This window comes from Salmo salar, chromosome 24 (genome assembly GCF_965601325.2).
Source record: "Salmo salar chromosome 24, fSalSal1, whole genome shotgun sequence".
Lineage (NCBI taxonomy): Eukaryota > Metazoa > Chordata > Actinopteri > Salmoniformes > Salmonidae > Salmo > Salmo salar.
In genome coordinates, this window is record NC_138314.1 from 6,239,104 (window position 1) to 6,257,500 (window position 18,397).

The following is an 18,397-nucleotide window of genomic DNA, read 5'->3' on the forward strand; positions in this document are numbered from 1 at the left end:
GTTGCACAACGCATCACCGGGGCAAACTACCTGCCCTCCAGGACACCTACAGCACCCAATGTCACAGGAAGGCCAAAAAGATCAAGGACAACAACCAACCGAGCCACTGCCTGTTCACCCCACTATCATCCAGAAGGCGAGGTCAGTACAGGTGCATCAAAGCGGGGACCGAGAGACTGAAAACAGCTTCTATCTCAAGGCCATCAGACTGTTAAACAGCCATCACTAACATAGAGAGGCTGCTGCCAACATACAGACTCAAATCTCTGGCCATTTTAAATAATTGGACTTAATAAAGGTATCACTAGTCACTTTAAATAACGGCACTTTAATAATGTTTACATATCATACATTACTCGTCTCATATGTATATACTGTGTTATATACCATCTACTGCATCTTGCCTATGCCGCACGCCATTGCTCATCCATATATTTATATGTACATATTCTATTCATCCCTTTAAATTTGTGTGTATAAGGTAGTTGTTGTGAATTTGTTAGATTACTTGTTAGATATTACTGCATAGTCAGAACTAGAAACACAAGCATTTCCCTACACTTGCATTATCTGCTAACCATGTGTATGTGACCAGTGAAATTTGATTTGATGCTAAACTAGTCTAAAGATGGCCAGTTTTATTGCTTCTTTAATGAGCACAACAGTTTTCAGCTGTGCTAACATAATTGCAAAAGGGTTTTCTAATGATCAATTAGTCTTTTAAAATAAATGATAAACTTGGATTAGCTAACACAACATGCCATTGGAACACAGGAGTGATGGTTTTTGAAAATGGGCCCCTGTATGCCTATGTAGATATTCCATAAAAAATCTGTTGTTTCCAGCTACAATAGTCATTTACAACATTAACAATGTCTACACTGTATTTCTGATCAATTTTATGTTATTTTAATGGACAAAAAATGTGCTTTTCTTTTACAAAACAAGGACATGTCTAACTGACCCCAAACTTTTGAACGGTAGTGTAGGTATTCCTCTTGTCCAAGTGAGATAGGGCAGTGCAATGGCGATTGTGTGGTCTGTGGATCTGTTGGGGTGGTACACAAATTGTAGTGGGTGAGGTGGAGGTAAAATTATTCTTAACTTGCCTCTTGAAGCACTTCATGATGACAGAAGTGAGTGCCAAGGGGCGATAGTCATTTAGTTCAGTTACCTTTTGCTTTCCTGGATACAGGAACAATGGTGGACATTTTGAAGCAAGTAGGGACAACAGACTGGGATAAGGAGAGATTTGAATATGTCCATAAACACTCCAGCCAGCTAGTTTGCACATGCTCCAAGGACGCGGCTTAGGATGCCGTCTGGGCTGGCAGCCTTGTGAGGGTTAACACGCTTAACACGCTTACTCGCGTCGGCCACGGAGATCGGGAGCACACAGTCCTCGTGAGCGACAGGAGCCCACATCGGCGGCTCTGTGTTTTCATCGACGCAGGCGAAGAAGGTGTTTAGCTTGTCCCGGAGAGAGGCGTCGGTGTCCACATTGTGGCAGGCTTTCCCTTTATAGTACCTGAGTGTCTGGAGTCCCTGCCACGTTTCTCATGTCTGAGCTTTTGAATTGGGACTCCACTTTGTCCCTGTACTGTCATTTTGCCTTAAGAAGCTCGTAGGTGGTCTGTTTGTACATGTCCATGTTCTCAGTCACCTTGCCATGGTTCCATGCGGTGGTTCGCGCTTTCAGTTTTGCACAAATTTTGTTATCCAAACCAAAAACTTTGGATAGATAAGTTCTAATCGTCACAGTAGGAACAACATCCTCTATGCATTTCCTGATGAACCTAGTCACTGAGTCATAGTATATTTCGATACTATTCCCAAAAGTGACCAGTCTCTCCCTGATCAAAACAATCTGGAACCATAGATTCCGATTGGTCAGACCAATGTTGAACAGTCCTTACCACAGCTGCCTCATGCTTAAGTTTCTGCCTGTAGGCGGGGAGAAGCAGGATGTAGGTTTCATCTCATTTGGGGGAGGGAGGGCGGGGAAGGGCCTTGTAGCCATCCTGGAAGCAAGAGAAACAATGGTTAAGAGTATTCTCTCCGCGTGTAGCAGAGAACATGTGTTGAGCTTTTTCCTCAGATTTATTTTTTTTAAGTCGCCAGCTACAATAAATGCTGCCTCAGGATATGTGGTTTCCAAATTGCACAAAATCCAGTGTAGTTCCTTGAGACGTCGTGGTGTCAGCTCGGGGGTAATATACACCACAGTGACAATAACCAAAGATATTTATCTCTGGAGGTAATGCGGTCACCATTCTAGATCGGGAGAACAGAAGGACTTGAGTTCCTCTACGTTACCACAATCGCTTGGGGGGAAAAACGGCTCTTTTCTAAACTATAGCCACTTATTTCCCTTCAAAGTTTGTTTTCCTAAGCATGCCCGTCAACTACATACCGTTTTTCTTCTGCAAACATTTCTTTTTTTGTGTCATCAATTGGACAGGAGGGGCTAGTCACCCCACGGTTACCCTATGTCCTGTTTCTCATACTGTATTTCTAGAGGACACTTGACATACTGTAATTACTAAGAGGACACTTGACATGTCTAAAACCATCTTTGCTCTTGAATCCTCCTTTGTTTTCTGAAGAGGAATAAACCAAAGTACTTTGAATCATAGAATACTATTTACGAAAGGTTCTTATTTTACGCAACAAAGATTTTCCATTGCAGAGTTCCATTCCCATAAATGCTCATATCATATGAAGGTAATTACATTTACACATCCTCAAATTAAGGTTGAGGGATCATTTCTAATAATATAGCCACTCAGGCACTGGAATAGAAGCCTAACTCATTCCCGGCTGCTGTCAAACACTGATCAATGGGAATAATTTTAATCCATTCTATTTTAGTCAGTCTCTTCATCATTTAAAGCAGGGATATTCGTGTATAGAATAAATCATTAATTAGCCTAAACTGTGTTCTGTAACCCCTGAATCTGTTTGATTTAACATTTTTAATGTTGATCAGTAAATCAACATTCCATTATATATCCATTACATTATATTTTTGTTTTCAGTACCAGAAACATAAGGGTACTACTACTCTGTTTATCCATATTAATTATTTTAAGTACATGTCAGTTGTTTCATCATAACCAAGGAAGGATCTGTGCGCAGTCTGGATTAACGGAGGTAAAATAATGTGAAGTGCATTAAGGACAGAATAAACTTGTTTTTGTCAGATCTTTATACATTTATGCCTAAAAAACATAATTCTCTCCTGTGACGTTCGGCACGGCTAAACAAGGACATAAGAAGTTCACCTTGCATATGGATTACCAGGCCAATCCAGTTCAGTGATTGCCATATGCAAGGTTGACTTGTTGTGTCCTTGTATAGCTGTGCAGAATGTCACAGGGGAGAAAATTAATTTAAGGATTAGGTTGTGTGGAAAGGAAATATCTGCCTGGCAGCTGAGGATTTCTATAATACAACAGACTGGGGGGTCTCAATGACCTTCAATGGTTCACATGGGTTCACACCTGTAGGTTCTCTCAGGGGAGATCACACTCACTACTGGACATTGTTGTAATGGAAATATTCAATGTCTACCATAGAAATAATTACATTTATAAGTACAATACTTTCAGACCTAATCTTGTCCCCAGCCGGCTTTCCCTTTATGTGGTAGAAATTGAGCTTTGGGACGAGGTTACTTCAGACCCTACAGCAGGGATCATCAACTAAATTCAGCCACTGGCTGATTTCTTACTTTTTTTTCCCAGATTTATTTAAAATGATTTATTTAAAATGATTTATTTATATTATATAATAAATTATTTTTATTTTTTAGAATGGTCGGTGGGCTGGAACTTGACTACAAATAATTATTACACTGCAAATTGACCACAGGAAGCCCAAACAGATATATTTGTATGCGATCACATCTCTCTATTATGTGTGGGTTTACTTGGGAACAGATTTTCACAATTCAAATCAATTTTATTGGTCACATACACACATTTAGCAGATGTTATTGCGGGTGTAGCAAAACGCTTGGATTTTAATTAAAATCACTTAGTATTTTTTTTTTATTCCATGTCCAACAATGAAAATGCAACAAAATATACACCGAAGAAAAATATAAATGCAACAATTTCAAAGATTTTACTGAGTTACAGTTAATGAAAACCATTCAGTATCTGGTGTGACCACCATTTGCATCATGCAGCGCAATACTTCTCCTTCACGTTGAGTTGATCAGGCTGTTGATTGTGGATGTTGTCCCACTCCTCTTCAATGGCTGTTGGAGGCAGTTTATGGTAGAGAGATTAACATTCAATCTCTGGCAACAGCTCTGGTAGACATTCCTGCAGTCAGTAAGCTAATTGCACGCTCCCTCAGCTTGAGACAGCTGTGGTGTTGTGTGACAAAACTGCACATTTTAGAGTGGAATTCTATTGTCCCCAGTACAAGGTACACATGTGTGACGATCATGCCGTTTAATCAGCTTCTTGATATGCCACACTTGTTAGGTGGATGGATTATCTTGAAATGCTCACTAACAGGGATGTGAACAGATTTGTGCACAAAATTTGAGAGAAGCTTTTTGTGTTTATCGAAGATTTCCTTGATCTTTTATTTCAGCTCATGAAAATGGGACCAACACATGACTTGTTTATTTTTATAAGGGGGGGGGGGTCAAATTAAACCAGTTGGGGGACCCTGCCCTACAGTATAGCGTGCTCACTTACAAAACACCATTAACAATTCTATGTAATACACGTGAGACCATGGCCACTAGGCACAGAGGGCAAACGGTTTCCTATTTCAGGCCATTTCCCCCAGAGAACATTTTGAGGAAATGTGACATAATATTATTAGAGCATTGAGCTGCAGTATGACTCATATTTCTGTTGCCACTGTGTCCTTTGTCCCTCCCAAACGGCACCCTATTTCCTATGTTGTGCACTACTTTTAGCTGTTGTTTGAATCCCAGATTGCCACTTCAACTGGCCACCAGATTATTGGAAATTGCATCTGGAGATGACTAATTTGCATTGGTTTCAGGTGCAAACTGTTCTGTCTCAAATGTATTGTGTCCTGCTATCAATATGGAATAGATCACTAATATATGCATAACTGGCTTGCGTCATTAAGACCCATATGCCATCGACCACAGCTAGAAGGTAACCAGACTGAAAAAGGGCTCTGTGATTTATAATTCATGAGTATACTGTCATATACTCATTTCATATGACAGGACAGGAGACAAGCAGTGAGGCTTTTTGTCTTACTGTGTGAATAGAAAAATAAACCAGGTTATCATGGGTCAACTATATAGTCGATTTTAAACTCCACGATTTACAATTGGAGTTGAGCGGCTACTAGTGTGGACTGACTGGAGCTCCGACGTCACATAAAATGGCATTTCTTAAAATGAATACACTATTGATTTCAGCACCCACAGAATAGCCTGCATTTACACACAACATTGTTCTGTGTAATTGCAGGCTATTTTTTTGGGTGCTGAAATAACTTGTTTTTTTTCCCAGGGTTTCGTGATTTTATGTGATGTTTGAGCTCCAGTCTGCTCACACCAGCCGCTGCTAAACTGCATCATAAATAGTGTGGAGTTTAGTCGGCTACTAAATGGGACTATAGAGCTCCACAATGGACGTGTCATAATACCCATAAAACCTAGCGGTCAAACACTGAAATGGTTCCAATTGTTTTTCCACCATTCATTTTATTTATTGTGGATTTTAGAAACACTTCAAATAAGTGCTGGGTTTCGTGTAGGCTTACCCTGGTGTGATGTTTTGATATCCATGTAAATCTCTCTCGGACAATGTGGCTTTTATCAATATATTCGGCTCCATTTACTCTGACTCAAAAATGCTAATTAGCATCAAAGTAGACATCATGCAAGACTACAAATCCCTGCAGGCTCCTGCACATCATCTCTAGCTGACACTTTAGCTGTCATGTAGCTAGCTAGTTACCTTGATCCAAAACAAAAGATATATTGAACATTTTTAATTTACTCTTCCATATTTTATTTAACTAATATTTGTTTTTATTCATCCTTTTGGTCTTGTACAGAAGACTATCCTAGTAGCAGTCATATATTTATAATGTGCCATGAATAGTAGGCTAGTTTTTGCTAACCAGCAATATAAGTAGCGAGCTACCTACCTAGATGATATTAGCAACATACCCTTATTTTACCAGATTCTCTTCTCCTTCAGCCGGTGGAGGTCTTGATTAAATCCCTTATCATTTCTGACAACTATATGAACAAGGGGTATCTCTTTCAATTCATGGTAATAGAATGGACGGCTGTATTAAAGCAATTCCGAAGTAACTTGTTGACATGTCCTGTTGCAGATTTTAAGCCAGTTTAACACATTGCATTATCTATCCACAATCATAAATGAATAATCATAAAAAACTGCACCTAGTCACCCATCAATCAGGTCAAACACCTGAACTCCAACAATTGTTTTTAAAGAAATCAAAATAGTAAACAATACATTCTCACCGGCCAGTTTAAGGTACGCCATCCATTCTTGAAAATGGGCCGCACCTACAGTGAGTCATGGCTTGTTATATAATTTATTTATATATTTTTTTATTTCACCTTTATTTAACCAGGTAGGCTAGTTGAAGACAAGTTCTGATTTACAACAGCGACCTGGACAAAATAAAACAAAGCAGTGCAACACAAACAACAACACAGTTACACATGGAATAAACAAACATACAGTCAATAATACAATGGAGAAAGTCTATATACAGTGTGTGCAAATGAGGTAGGATAAGGGGGGTGAGGCAATAAATAGGCCATAGTGGCGAAATTATTACAGGATGGCAAATTTAAACACTGGGGTGATAGATGTGCAGAATATGAGTGTGTAAGTAGCGGTACTGGGGTGCAAAGGAGCTAAATAAATAAATACAGTATGGGGATGAGGTAGTTGGATGGGCTATTTACAGATGGGTTATGTACAGGTGCAGTGACCTGTGAGCTGCTCTGACAGCTGGTGCTTAAAGTTAGTGAGGGAGATATGAGTCTCCAGCTTCAGTGATGTTTTTTGCAGTTCGTTCCAGTCATTGGCAGCAGAGAACTGGAAGGAAAGGCGGCCAAAGTAGGAATTGGCTTTGGGGGTGACCAGTGAAATATACCTGCTGGAGCGCGTGCTGCGTGTGGGTGCTGCTATGGTGAACAGTGAGCTGAGATAAGGTGGGGCTTTACCTAGCAACGACTTAAAGATGACCTGGAGCCAGTGGGTTTGGCGACAGAAATGAAGCGACGGATATGAAGGCCAGCCGAAGAGAGCATACAGGTCGCAGTGATGGGTAGTATATGGGGCTTTGGTGACAAAACGGATGGCACTGTGATAGACTGCATACAATTTGCTGAGTAGAGTGTTGGAGGCTATTTTGTAAATGACATCGCCGAAGTAAAGGATCGGTAGGATAGTCAGTTTTACGAGGGTATGTTTGGCAGCATAAGCGAAGGATGCTTTGTTTCGAAATAGGAAGCCGATTCTAGATTTAATTTTGGATTGGAGATGCTTAATATGAGTCTGGAAGGAGAGTTTACAGTCTAACCAGACACCTATGTAGATGTCCACATATTCTAGGTCAGAACCGTCCAGAGTAGTGATGCTGGACGGGCGGGCAGGTGCTGGTAGCGATCGGTTGAAGAGCTTGCATTTAGTTTTACTTGCATTTAAGAGCAGTTGGAGGTCACGGAAGGAGAGTTGTATGGCATTGAAGGTCGTCTGGAGGTTAATTAACACAGTGTCCAAAGAAAGGCCAGAAGTATCCAGAATGGTGTCATCTGCGTAGAGGTGGATCAGAGAATCACCAGCAACAAGAGCGACATCATTGATGTATACAGAGAAGAGAGTCGGCCTGAGAATTGAACCCTGTGGCACCCCCATAGACTGCCAGAGGTCCGGACAACAGGTCCTCCGATTTGACACACTGAAATCTGTCTGAGAAGTAGTTGGTGAACCAGGCGAGGCAGTCATTTGAGAAACAAAGGCTGATGAGGCTGCCGATAAGAATGTGGTTATTGACCGAGTCGAAAGCCTCGGCCAGCTCTATGAATACAGCTGCACAGTATTGTCTCTTATTGATGGTGGTTATGATATTGTTTAGGACCTTGAGTGCGGCTTGAGGTGCACCCATGACCAGCTCGGAAACCAGATTGCATAGCGGAGAAGGTAAGGTGGGATTCGAAATGTTCGGTGATCTGTTTGTTAACTTGTCTTTCGAAGACCTTAGAATGGCAGGGTAGGATAGATATAGGTCTGTAGCAGTTTGGGTCTAGAGTGTCTCCCCCTTTGAAGAGGGAGATGACCGAGACAGCTTTCCAATCTTTGGGGATCTCAGACGATACTAAAGAGAGGTTGAACAGGCTAGTAATAGGGGTTGCAACAATTTCGGCTGATAATTTTAGAAAAGAGAGGGTCCAGATTGTCTAGCCCTGCTGATTTGTAGGGGTCCAGATTTTGCAGCTCTTTCAGAACATCAGCTATCTGGATTTGGGTGAAGGAGAAATGGGGGAGGCTTAGGCAAGTTGTTGTGGGGGGTGCAGGGCTGTTGACTGGGGTAGGGGTGGCCAGGTGGAAAGCATGGCCAGCCGTAGAAAATGCTTATTGAAATTCTGATCTATCGGTGGCGACAGTGTTTCCTAGCCTCAGTGCAGTGGGCAGCTGGGAGGAGGTGCTCTTATTCTCCATGGACTTTACAGTGTCCCAGAACTTTTTGGAGTTTGTGCTGCAGGATGCAAATTTCTGTTTTAAAAGCTAGCCTTTGCTTTCCTAACTGCCTGTGTATATTGGTTCCTAACATCCCTGAAAAGTTGCATATCGTGGGGACTATTCGATGCTAATGCAGTACGCCACAGGATGTTTTTGTGCTGGTCAAGGTCAGTCAGGTCTGGAGTGAACCACGGGCTATATCTGTTCCTGGTTCTACATTTTTTGAAAGGGGCATGCTTATTTAAGATGGTGAGGGAAAGCACTTTTAAAGAATTACCAGGCATCTTCTACTGATGGATGAGGTCAATATTCTTCCAGGATACCCGGGCCAGGTCGATTAGAAAGGCCTGCTCACTGAAGTATTTTAGGGAGCGTTTGACAGCGATGAGGGGTGTTCGTTTGACCACAGACCCATTACGGATGCAAGCGATGAGACAGTGATCGCTGAGATCCTGGTTGAAGACAACAGAGGTGTGTTTGGAGGGCAGGTTGGTAAAGCAGGCAGACAGGCATCGAAGCATTCAGTTGCTGTTCGATTGAATGATAGAATAGGAAAGTGTGACTAAGCAACTTTGAGCGTGGTATGATCATTGGTGCCAAGTGCCTGATCCAGTGTCTCAAACGGCTAAACTCCTGGGCTTTTCATGCACGACAGTGTCTAGGCTTTACCGAGAATGGTGTGACAAACAAAAAACATCCAGTCAGGGGCAGTCCTGTGGGCAAAAACAGCTTGTTGAGTATAGGGTGGAAGAGAATGGCAAAAATCGTGCAAGCTAACAGGCGGGCCACAAACAAAAAAATAACGGAGTAGTACAACAGTGGTGTGCAGAACGACATCTCGGAACGCACAACTCGTTGATCCTTGTCACGGCCACACCGGGTTCCACTCCTATCAGCTAAAAACTAGAGAAATTGGCTTCAGTGGGCACGCAATCACCAACACTGGACAATTGAGGAGGGGAACATGACCGCAAGATCAGTTTTCTTGAGTGGCCTGCGCAGTCTCCAGACCTCAACTCAATAGAGCATATTTGGGATAAGATGGAACGGGCTGTAAGCAGCATGAATGTACCGCCTTCCAATCTGCAGCAACTGCATGATGCCATCGTGTCATCCTGGACCAACGTCCCTGTGAAACGTTTCCGACACCTTTGTAGAATTCCCCGAATAAATCAGGCTGTTCTGGAGGAAAAGTGGGGTCTGACCCAGTACTAGATGGGTGTCTCTAATAAACTCTCTGGTGAGTGTATCCCTTTTATACATAACATATAAACATCTGAATTTTTAAGTAAACATTAAATTATTTATTAATCAATGCCACAAACCTGGGACATCCCAAAGCACCATATGAAGTATTATTACTATCCGAGAGCGCACAGATTCTTATGCTTTTCCATTTTAGGAATTAGACCAGAACAAATGGCATGTAAAAACAGTATATTTTGGTGGGTGAGTTAGAAATGGAAAAACTGGACAAGGAAGGTAGGTTTTATATAAAATACTGGGTCCACTCCAGCAGAATGAGAAACACACTTAACATACTCAAAACAAGGAAGCCATGCCTAAACGCAGCTATATCAACACCTTTCTTGTCAATTTAACAGGTCCATGTTGCTGCTGTTAATTGTGAGCAACACATTTACCACTGCATTCAGTCTGAACCTCAGAGTAAGCAGGAGGACAGCATTACACAGGTGAAAAAGGTAGCTGATAAAGGTTGTTTTAGAGAATTTGACAGTACGTCCAACCGGCCTCACAACCGCAGACCACGTATAACCAAGCCAGCCCAGGACCTCCATATCCGGCTTCTTCACCTGTGGGATGCTGAGGGGTGCTGAGGAGTGTTTCTGTCTGTAGCAAAGCCCTTTTGTGGGGAAAAACTAATTCTGATTGGCTGGGTCTGGCTATACCCTCCCAGACCAACCCATGGCTGCACCCCTGCCTGTGAAATCCATAGGTAAAGGCCTAATACATTTATTTCAGTTGACGGATTTCTTTACATAAACTGTAACTCACTAAAATCTTTTAAATTGTTGCGTTTTATATTTTTGTTCATTATAGAGATAAAGCCAGAAGATGAATATACTTGTTGAACATAGCTATAGCCATCAGTCTTGCGTGTTAATATGGTCATCACTCACTCACTGTTAATAAATTTGTCAAGGTCCCGACATCAGTGTTAGCTATCCTGCTACAGCGCTTTTTGATATTGGGATGCACACGCGTCACTCGAATGTGCTGTTTGATGGTAAACAGAAAATGGCTCTAAACAGATGGAGCAGAAGTGAACCAAGGGCCCAATATAGAACTGTGTCTTTTCTATAACACCCTCTGGAAGAGTGTAAGGCTGTGTCCCAAATGGAATCCTAGTATTCCCTATATAGTGCACTACTACCATAGGGCACTGGTCAAAAAGAGTGCACTATATGGGAAATAGGGTGCCATTTGGGACATACTTACGTCTTAATAGTAAACAATTAGCCTAAAAGAGAATGCTAATCAGTCTGGACTCTTCCTGTTGACCTCCCTCAAACGGATAGACAGACAGACAGACAGCTTGATAGAGGCAGTCTTCTATTTGTAAATAGAAGGCTCTTGATGGAGACTGTCTGGCCTCTGACAGCAGCTTACAGCTAGCTAGCTGACCTCACACAGCCTGCCTAGCCCTGAGGATCACCAGCCCTAATAGGTGGCAGGTTGTGGAGGAGCTATCGCACGTGCCTAGACCGTACCGTGCCGTAGTGCTTTGATAATCCCCATAGTCATACCATTTCAATTTGAGTCAATTAACCCTTGTGTGGTGTCTGTGGGGCCCATTTTAAATGTTTACTGAAAGAATAATGATACAATAAATACTTTTTTCAACTTGAGACTCATTGGCCTTTGCTCATTTTCTGTGAAGGACATAGGCGGCAGAGAGACAAGCTAGCTGCAATCCGGTCAGTGTGGGACAAGTGGGTGGGACCGCCTTCCCCTGTTTTACAACCCTGGGCCCAACGTTACTGTTGCTGAGCAGCTTATGCCATTTAGGGGCCATTGCCCCTTCAGGCAGTACATACTGTCTAAACCCGCAAAATATGGAATCAAGATCTGAGCTTCCTGTGATGCTGCTTCATCATATGCGTGGAACTTACAAGTGTATACGTGGCAGTTTAGATGGAGGAGCCCCTGAGAAGAACCAATGGATGTGGGTTGTCCTGGATGTGACACGGACTCCTTGGCCACAACATCACATGCAACACGTTTTTACTTTGCACAAGCTGGGACAGGAGCTCCTCGAGGAAGCTGACGATGGTAGGAACAGTACGTAAAATTACAATGCCATAAAAGGAGGGGTGGACAATTTAGACAAGCTGGTGACTGGCTACAGCTGCAAAAGAATAACCCTACGCTGGCCACTTGTGATATTCTTCAACATCTTGGAAGTCTCGGTGTACAACACGTTTGTCATCTGGATGGCGTTGAACCCAGATTGGAACAGAGCTCCAGAGGGGACGGCTCTTCCTCGAGGAGCTGGGTAAGACCTCAAATCCAGAGGAGGCAACATATCCCAAGGACCCCAGCTTCAGAGGCCATCGTGAGGAGGATTCAGGAGGAGGATGCTGGTGCCCCATCCGCCCGACCCACAGAACCAACAACTCCAATACTGGATGTAAGTATGAGTGATGGTGTGTGTCTGACTCTCCTACCTTGGCCTGCTGTAACTATATATGTGAGTGAGATGTTAGTAAAATTCCTCAACTAAGTGTTTTCATCATTCTAGATTGCAGCCGGTAGCAACAAGAAGAAGCGCTGCGACGTGTGTGTGGACCAAAGGACAGGAAGACACAGAGAACACATGCATCAAGAAATACATTTGCTACACACAAACACACACAGTAAAACTCTGTCCATGTGGTGTGTAGACTGGCCTTAATTTGTGTTCAATGGGACTCATTTATAATTCCCATAAAATGTCAAATTTGTCCTTCCAATTGGTTCAATTCAAAGCAATAAACATCAATAGTGCTAACTTTTGCATTTATATTTGTTCAAGATTAACATGATTTTATTCCACCCATGTCTTGATTATATAAAAAAAGGGATAGCACTTTTATTGATATATGTGATCTAGCAGAGGTAAATGGCAAATGTTAACCATGTATGCTGTCTATATTGCTTGTAATTGATATGTCAACATTTTAAGTTTTTACGTAAATTGTTACGACTGTATTGTTTTAAAAGACCAACAACAGTATTGGGTTATGAGACCCGCAAACATTGGGTGAATAACAAAAACATGACCACCACACAAGGGTTAAATTTGAATTATGTTTATGAATTCATTGGAGTTCCCAAAATATTATTACCATTGTTTTTCTTTTCCAGGTCTTCAGTAGTTTTAAATGGAATTGACTCTGGCATAGGCATAAAACCCCTTCACATCAAAATGCAGGAGACAGTCTACTTGACTCACCTCAGTTTGGTAGAGTTGGAGAGATTGCAGTACTGCATTTACGTCTTCTGTTTTGCATACAGAATGCTGCTAGATGGACTACAGCGCCTCCCAAATGGCACCCTATTCCCTTAATACTAGGTCAAAAGTAGAGCATTAGATAGGAATATGATGCCATTTGGGACACGATGTGTGCTGCCAGATGAACGAGGCAACCTCAAGTGTACCCAGAGAGGATTTGGTTATATGCGTCAGTTGTGGATTTATAGACCCACGGACAGGTGTGGAGAACGATGAATGGCTTGTAGTCAGTTGTACCTGCTTAGGCAGCAAGCAGCTGGATGCTGCCTATGGAAGACCAACACTAGTTGACATGGATGCTTTGTAAAAACCTGGGTCTTGTTGTTTGTTCATACCCCTCACAACCTATTTTCTCCTTTCAATGTTTTTGTCATTTTTAATTACATGGTTTACAGGGTAATCTCAAGTAGTTATTTAAAAAAAAAATTGGCACGCTGCTGAGGAAACATATTCTATTCTCTCTCTTGTTGTTTCTTCTAATGTTTCATGGCCATAGCCAGGGTCTAGACTAGCATATTGTTGAGAGACCGTGCTCTCTGAGGAAAGTAAGATGGGGAGGTGATTATAGCCTGCTGGTGCAGAATGAAGATTATAGGAGATCTGCTCTCTGTCAGAACCAATTGAGAAGCCTGATTTTGTCAAGTGCAAAAACAAGCCATTTGGGCCAGATATTGAGCTATTTTTTTTTTTAGCTACTTTAGTATTACTTTCAGATGAGATCCAAGGGTTTGTTTTTGCTTTTCAGGGTCAAAACTCATGAACATCTCATTGATAACGCTTATCAGAAGCAGACTGGAGCGTTGCCTACTACTTAAAATAAACACTATGTCCTTTAAAGTTTACTAACCCACTTTAAAATAAATGTTCCCTTCTCGCTATCGTTTGTCTTAATCTTAGTTTGTCTTAATCCCACCTTCCCCCACCCCTTCTCTCCATCCTCGGATACTGCATTCACAGTGTGACTCACACCTGATGTCACGCTGTCTGTTGCCATGGCAGTCATTATGGCAACCACAGCAGCCTAGACTTTTCATTGGTTGGCTGTGTTCTTTTTGGGGGGGGAGAATCAGTAAGGGGTTAATATTGATAAGTTTACTTTTAATTATTTGCTTCCCTCAGCCTATTGAACGCTTACAGCGCATTGGCAGGCAGAGAAGAACAAACCTACGGCTGGTTGTATGAATCCTCTAGCAGCCTTGCTAAGTCGAGCCCAGCCAAGACCTCTCATACACACACACAAAGGCTAAGGCTTCGTCCCAATTGGCTATTCCCTAGGCCTATGTGCACTACTTTTGACCAGGGCCTGTCATTTGGTCTAACTCTCTGTGGAGAGCATTATTTAGTCAGGTGTTTAACCAGGTGTTTTTACTACTAGGCAGGCTAACTCAACATGACACCAAACATACAACCCAACAGGAGTCAGCAGCCTTGGGCAGACTGACTGACTCACTCACTGTTCTGGTCACAGTGAGGGTTACTATTCCATGAGAAAAGGGCCTTTAGCTAACAGCACAGTCTTTTCCCTTATCTTAGCACCCACCTGCTGGCCCATATAGTCCCCCAGCCCAGAGAGCCTGTCCACCTCCACCCCACTGCGCACCGGTCAGGTGGCGACAGAGGCCACATGACCATGGCCCCAAAACAACATCAAACACCGGCCAAGAAATAATGTCGTTTAATATTCTGTTCACATCATCAGAGTGAAGGATTTCAACCTCCTCCATGGTAGCCTAAACCTGCAGAATAATGTCTGACCCTTAGATAACGAACTCAACAAACTAAAGACTGCCCTCAGACTTCAAAGGAGTTTGGTTTCTCTGACTCAACCATAGTGATGAGATTTGGTACAGTGAGGAATTTGGCTGGTTTTCCTGAGAGATAGTGAAGTAGATGTCGGACTAGGTATATCCTCAGCCAAAACTAGAGATGTGATTCAAATGACACCCTATTCCCTATGTAGTGCACTTATTGTGATCAGGGCTCTGGTCAACAGTAGTGCATTACACAGGGAATAGGGTGCCATTTGGGACTCATTATCTATTCTGATTAGCTGTAGCTCACTGAGTGGTAGGGCTGGCCTGGAGGCGTATTATATTAGATGACGTACTGTCAGGCGCCAGTAATTATGATTCAATTTTTTTCCTTTGTCTATTTTCTCTCTTTCCTCACTCACTCTTCCGTTGTCACCTTAGGCACCCTGATAAAAGCTAGGCTGTAAGACTCATGAGATGCTTCTGTGCATAATGTTAGTTTATTCTATTTATATGCTTAGTTCTCTAGTGTGTGTCCAATTTGTGTGGAAGCCTCAATGTGTATTGTCATAGAGACTGGTGTTTTGATTGACAATACATTTGATTTGCATTTCTACAGGAACATGTTTAAGTAATATGTCTGCTGATGTTAGCACCAACAGTCAGGAAGAGAGAGGCTTGCCTTTTCACTGTTAGCGCAGGTGCACTGGTGTTAAAATCCAAATGGATGTGAATACTAATGTTACTCTGTGTCTTACTATCTCCACAGGGTCTTCTTCAGTATGCCCGCGGAGCTTAGACTGTGCCCGAGCAGGGCGTCATTTCTGCCAGCCGGGCAGCTCACACTGCGGCCCCTGCCTCAACCCGCTGGTAGAGAACTCACATGGCAGATGCATAGTGAAGAGGAGACACGCTCACGCCCCCCATTTTGGTACGTTCACTTATCCCTACTAATGCCAATGCATTGCTGTTTCACTGCTAGTGTAGAAACAGTAGCCAAAGCCACAAAGCACCTCTCGTTGCAAGCCTTGACCAAGCCTTTGAGCCAAATATCCCCTCTCCTTCCGAAATTCAAAAGATGCTGGATGTAGGTGTACCCAATATTCCCGCTAAGCTGCTCCCTCAGGACTGCCGTGCAGAAGAAATATCTGCCTGCGCAGAGAAGCACTAGTTTGAACTTCACTCAACTTTCTAGAGTTTTCCCCGTTAGTTAACACTATCAACGTTTCCCTTTACTGTGGGAATTGTGATTGAATCAAAGCAATATTAGCCACTTTCAATGCAACATACCGAAACAAAACGAACTATGCAAGACTTGGGGTGTTTCTCAAAAAGCATACTACCATGCTCCGAGCACGCAAATTGGAGCATGGAAGGGTCGGAGTATGTGAAATGGAGCATGGTGGGCGCTTCTCGAATGTGTAAATGTGGTAAAATTGCTTGAAATCAATTATTTCATTATTTGAGCTGAAGCGAGAGAAAATACACTCCGCCATCGGAATGAAATGTTTGATATGTTAATAAATACATGCTGTGTTAATTTTAGCATGTTTACCTGCCTACATACCGTAGATCACAAGCCCATAATAAGTCAATAGGGCTATCTAGCTAGCTAGCCACGAAGAATTGGTAGGTACCCCCAAAAATTTGACATCTACCTTGCATAACATTAGTTTAAGGTCATGTTTGCCTGTTTAACTAGCTGGCTAGTTAGATTATTACGATTCAAATATCTAGCTGATATTAGTTATTATATTTGCTTTGTGAATATCTTGTTTTGTCTTGTTGCTATTGTCCTGACTGGAAGAAGGTTCAGTGAATGGGGAGGTGAAGCATGAGGTAATACAGTAGGGGGAGTGCGAGTGCTTCTCAAATGTAATGTTTTATGCATTCTCCACATTCTCGTTCTCACAAGCGTACTCAAGAGAACATCGTTGGAGAATGCCCTCGTAGCATGAGAGTGGAGCACTGTATTATGCATATTGAGAATCACCCTTAGTATGCAAAACTAACTATGCAAGATATTTTGTTTTAAGCAGAACGCATCGGTGTAAGATTCTATTGCATTGACAGATATAAATCAGGCCCGTGCTCTACACAGATCGGTGTGTTGTAACCAATCAGAGCTGCAGTAGGCCTATTTGCAAATATACCATTGCCATATATGGATCTGTGCCATTCACTTTGAACTGGACTATGTTTACAGCATGAGCGGTGTCATGACTCTCCTGTGAGGATCCAAAGATCAGGCTACAATTGATCAGCGTCTACAGAGCCATTGGTGTGGGGGTTTTATGATACCTCAAGTCGATCGTAAATTGTAGGCAGCAGACAACTACTTTTGGTCTCTAGTATTGTTGAATGGAATCTTTTTGTTACGGAAGGTTTTGCAGCACAAAAACTCTAACGTCTAACAGTAAACACTGGTACAGTATATTTCAACATCCGAATGTGGGGAATGATGAGAGATGGAAAATGGGATATTCATTTATATTTTGTCATGTCATTAAAAATGATATAAAAGTGATATAGCAAAAATATATTGTAACTTGAAGAGCTTTCCCACTGTGTATATCAGGTTTGCATCCTTTATGCTGTGTAGGATATATCAAGGATGAAGATAATATTTTTAATATAGGAATGTAATTTTAGTTTTCTATCGAGATCATAGTTTTTGATGTTTTGCCCGATGTTTTTCCCGTCAGTATGAGTTAAGAATTAACATAACAGACTAGAAGGACCACAAACTGCAGCTAGGTCTTCATTGGTCACGAGTTGAAGAAGACAAAGTAGCCTCTAACAATCAATGTTACGGTTGAGTAGCTGTTCTAAGTACTGTATCTAAGAAAGTGAATAGGACCATCCGGTTATTCTCTTCAAATCATCGTCGACTACACTGCTCTCATCACAACTCTGGGGATCATTGACCAGGCTGATTAGCTGTCCTCAGAAGACCACTCTTCCAGAACGAGTGAAAGTAAACACAGACAACTAAGGAGAAGGACATTGTGACCTCTTGTGGACATACAGAGACTTACACTTACGAACTAAGGAGAAGGCCCAATCGAACCCTTTTCACGAAGCGGAACCCTTTTCACGAAGGCCTGGGTCCAACAGCGATACACGACAAAGACCTTCAACACGTAAATACATGCATTACTTCTTACCCAAACAGGGAGCCGTTTGGGGCAAGGTATTAGGATTACTGTGAGTGTAGTTCCCGACTGTATCTAAGTGTTGTCTCTCTTTAACTCTCCATCTTTTGTAACAAGTGTCATATTGTGTTAGTCCTCTAGGGACCTGTTTTCATCTTAAGTTTCAAATCAGTGTGTGTCCTGTTATCATTTAGTTTGTTAGTAAATAAATAATCAAATCAATTGTGTGGTACGGAA

The 18,397-nt window shown here is 42.1% G+C and overlaps 1 protein-coding gene across 1 annotated transcript in view; it reads left to right on the forward strand.

Moving 5' to 3' along the window:
• Nucleotides 1–18,397, forward strand: part of LOC145863934 (uncharacterized) — a 45,573-nt gene that overhangs the window by 13,361 nt on the left and 13,815 nt on the right. The window contains exon 2 of the mRNA XM_082968448.1: nt 15,775–15,936. Within this exon, the coding sequence (XP_082824574.1) occupies nt 15,775–15,936 (162 nt within the window). The remainder of the gene's footprint in view (nt 1–15,774; nt 15,937–18,397) is intronic.